General features: G+C 50.1%; 1 protein-coding gene across 1 annotated transcript; it reads right to left on the bottom strand.

Moving 5' to 3' along the window:
* Window positions 1-491: 491 nt before the first annotated feature.
* Window positions 492-1628, bottom strand: LOC125516172 (peroxidase 5-like). The gene is made up of 2 exons (XM_048681655.1): window positions 1373-1628; window positions 492-1280 (listed from the first exon to the last, which is right to left on the bottom strand). Exons 1-2 carry the CDS (start codon window positions 1604-1606, stop codon window positions 522-524), a joined length of 993 nt encoding a protein of 330 aa, XP_048537612.1. The 5' UTR covers window positions 1607-1628; the 3' UTR covers window positions 492-521.
* Window positions 1629-3570: the final 1942 nt, after the last annotated feature.

The following is a 3570-nucleotide window of genomic DNA, read 5'->3' as shown; positions in this document are numbered from 1 at the left end:
TGGCCCTCCCCAATCAGTTTTAAGAGCACTTGGCCGCCCTGATAGGATTTTCCTGGCTCCACGCCACTGCTTCGGCCTCCTACGTTTGTGTCTCTTCCTCCTATATTGTTTTTCTCTCCCCTATAATGGTTAGAACTTCATCAATCCATGGTTGTAATCCCAATCGATGAGGAATAGATCCTTGTGAGGACTTTGTTGTTAATATATACTACTCCCTCCATGCAGAATTATTTGAATTAAAATACGTTTAGATATATCCATTTCTCTGACAAATATTTCTAGGCAGAGGGAGTACATATGTAATGATGTGGATTTTTTTTTCAGAATTTTGAATAATTGAAACATTTTTTAGAATTTTTAACAGCTCCATGGAGCCCGAGCACCAAAAGGCATTACTATAATGAATCGTTTGAATAAATATATATAAAATAGAATAAAAATATTGTAGATGAACTACTAGCAGTTTACTTCCATGATTGCAGCAGGTCGCTATTCACCGAAGCAGCTGCAGATCGAATGCACTAGTTAACTCTGTTGCAAAACCTCCTGATCTCTCCTTGGGTGCCGGTGAGCACGTCGAGGTTGCCCATCTTCACCATCGCGGCCGCAAACCGCGACATCCACACCGTCCTGTTGCGCGCGTAGAGGTCTACGAGTGCCGCCGTGTCATCCCGCGTCAGCAGCGTCACGTCCGACGTGAACGGCACCTCGCGCGTCTGCACGTTCCTGTAGTACTGGTTGTCGAGCCGGAGCCCCGTGACCGGGTCCAGGTGCACCACCCGGTCCCGGCGCCCCGTCGCCGCCGGGCACCGCGTCCGGAGGGACCTGCCGTAGGCGGCGTCCATGTCCGCCGCGACCCGCGGGTAGAGCCGGAAGGCAATGGCGGAGCAGTGGGTGCGGCCGAAGGAGTGCGCGCCGGAGAGCGTGACCATGTCGTCGGCCGTGAGGCCCTTGGCGGCGAAGCTGTCGACGAGACGCGAGGCGTTGGAGAAGGGCGGGGGCAGGCTGTTGAGCACCTCCGACGCGTTGGAGACGCGGCCGTCGCGCCGCCCCGCCGGCACCTCATACTCGATGCCCCCCAGGACGCCACTGGCGTCGCGCGCAGCGAAGGCCACGATGTCGGCGCAGGATACGGTGCGCCGGCACCGCCGCTCGACCACGCGCTTGGCGCGCTCGATGACGCCGTAGCCCCTGAGGCTGGGGCTGTTCGCCTGCGACGCCTTCTCCACGGCGTCGTCGCTGCCAGGGACCGCGTCCAGGAGCACGGACGCATCACACCCCTGTACAGTGCACCAAAAAAACAGGGCGATAACGTTGGCATTAAGCTCTTCACACCGAATATACATGACGGATAAGCCAGAGAGATGCTGACCCTGACGAAGCAGTCGTGGAAGAAGAGGCGCACGAGCCCGGCGCCGATGCCGGGGTCGCGGCGGATGGCGGCGCGGACGACGGTGCGGACGAGCTGCTCCGCTCTCGGGCAGGTGTAGTCGTAGAACCCGACCTCCAGCTGCGCGTCAGACAATGGGACGAAAAGCACTGCCCATGCCAAGGCCAGAAGGAGAGGGGAAGGAGATCGCCGGTGAAGGACGCGTCCTCCGCTCATGTCTCTGAGTTCGATCTTTTGATTTCTGTGAGCTCGAATAGGAATAGAGGACAGTGTGGCCATGGCGGTTATTTATACGCGTCGATCTCCCGAGACCAACGGCAACAGGGTGTACCGGAGCACTGAACTGGTAGTAGATGTGCATGGAGCGACGAGAAGAAAAGAGTTGACCTACGGATTCGCGTGGAAGGGCGTCCACAAGCTACACTAATCAGTGAGTCAAAGCTGTAATCTCATTGTTTATTTGCATTTTTGTGCTGCGAGCTCTTCTAGTGCTAGTGTTCCGCGCAGTTTGTCGGGTCAAACTGACATTACCAGTCGTTGCGCCATTGACAGTTGTGCCACGTTTACTGCAGTATCTACCGCCCTGCCGGCTACCGTTGGGCAGATCAGCCTTGGGACGAAGTGGACGTGTTTTCCCTCCGCGGATAGGGCAAACTCTTCCCCACCATACTTCACCGTGGGGAGCCTATGGACTCACCTTTCCTCTCTTTTTTCTTTAAAAAATAAGGATGATCCTTGGCCTTTGTATTTGAAAGATGCATACTGAAAATGCGTTATATCGACTAAAGAGGAGGGGGAGGGTGAATAGGCGATTTTTATGAAAGTCTTCAGAACATAGAAGTTTTAAAGACAACCGATAAAATTAAACCTATTACCATGCAGCGGAAGGTAGACTACACTAGGCAAACCATAGTCCTCCTTCAGCACCTCCAAGCTCTTCTGCACCGCCAAACAACACCAACAACCCTGCTACTTCACCTACTCCTCATGGGAACGAGTAGAGGCTCTATGTCTTCAAACATTTTTGTTCATTACTGACAAAAGGGGGAGAAGCATATGAGATTGATAGTCTTCAAGCGGGTCCATATGGACGGGTGCTCTATATTTTGCTTCGTGCTTACAACTCTCGTTTTTGCTACATTTGGTTCTTATGAGTTGTAACACTTAACTAGATGGTCGTCTGCTACTTATTTGCCACCTTGTTTTCCGAAGATAAGTTCCGCATGTGCGACGATAAATTCCGCACTTAGCTCATTCTGGAGACGTCCATTTTCCATTATGCATGTCATTATCTTCATATACTTTCACATGCATAGTGGATTGTCATCATAAGTTGAAGTGGATCTCCACAAGTACAACCTGCCATGTGCATTTGCATTCCAAAAGCAAATTAACTCATATGCACATCTTCAGGGGGAGCCCTTGCAACTTATGAAGACAATTCCTTATTCTTTACAATTTCACAAATTATATTCCCCGTTGAAAACTTCAACTAGTTTGTCATCAATCACCAAAAAGGGGGAGATTGTAAGTGCATCTAGTGCCACCCCTAGTTGGTTTTGGAGTATTGATGACAAACCTAGTTGAGGGACTAATGTGTTTGTGAGAATTGCAGGATAACACAGGTAGAAGTCCCTCATTGATTCGGTTTTACTACCAGAGATGACCCCTAAAAATGTATGAAGACATTGATGTCAAAGGTGGTATATGAAGATATTCACATTGAAGACTATGACAAGAGAAGACACTATATGAAGCCTAAGGAGCTCGAAGACTTAGATCTTTCGTAGTTCTTTTTCTTTTGTGTTGAGTCATAGGAACCACCGTACTGTTAAGTGGGGTCCAAGAGAACCAGTCAGAATGACTAAAGTGATGCCTAAACCAAAAACCTATGTCTTCGAGTGAAGACTATGAGAGCGAATCTTGTCCAGAGTCGGACAAGTCAGCTTTGCTTGTAGCCCAAGTAAAGTTGTCGTGTGAGTTTGAAATCTGACCGTTGGGACACGTGTCAGTTTCTTAGTGACCCAGGGTCATTTCAGACAAATCAGGTCGGGGTGCCAAGTGGCTATAAATAGCCCACCCCCTACAACCATAAACGGTTGGCTGCTCAGATTGAAAGTATGGCTTTTGTCGTTTGAGAGCAACCCACCTCGAAGCCTTTGAGAGAGAATTCCTTGCGA

Source organism: Triticum urartu, chromosome 6 (genome assembly GCF_003073215.2).
Source record: "Triticum urartu cultivar G1812 chromosome 6, Tu2.1, whole genome shotgun sequence".
Taxonomy (NCBI): Eukaryota; Viridiplantae; Streptophyta; class Magnoliopsida; order Poales; family Poaceae; genus Triticum; species Triticum urartu.
Note: the sequence above shows the minus strand (reverse complement) of the source record. Positions and strands in the feature narration are given on the sequence as shown.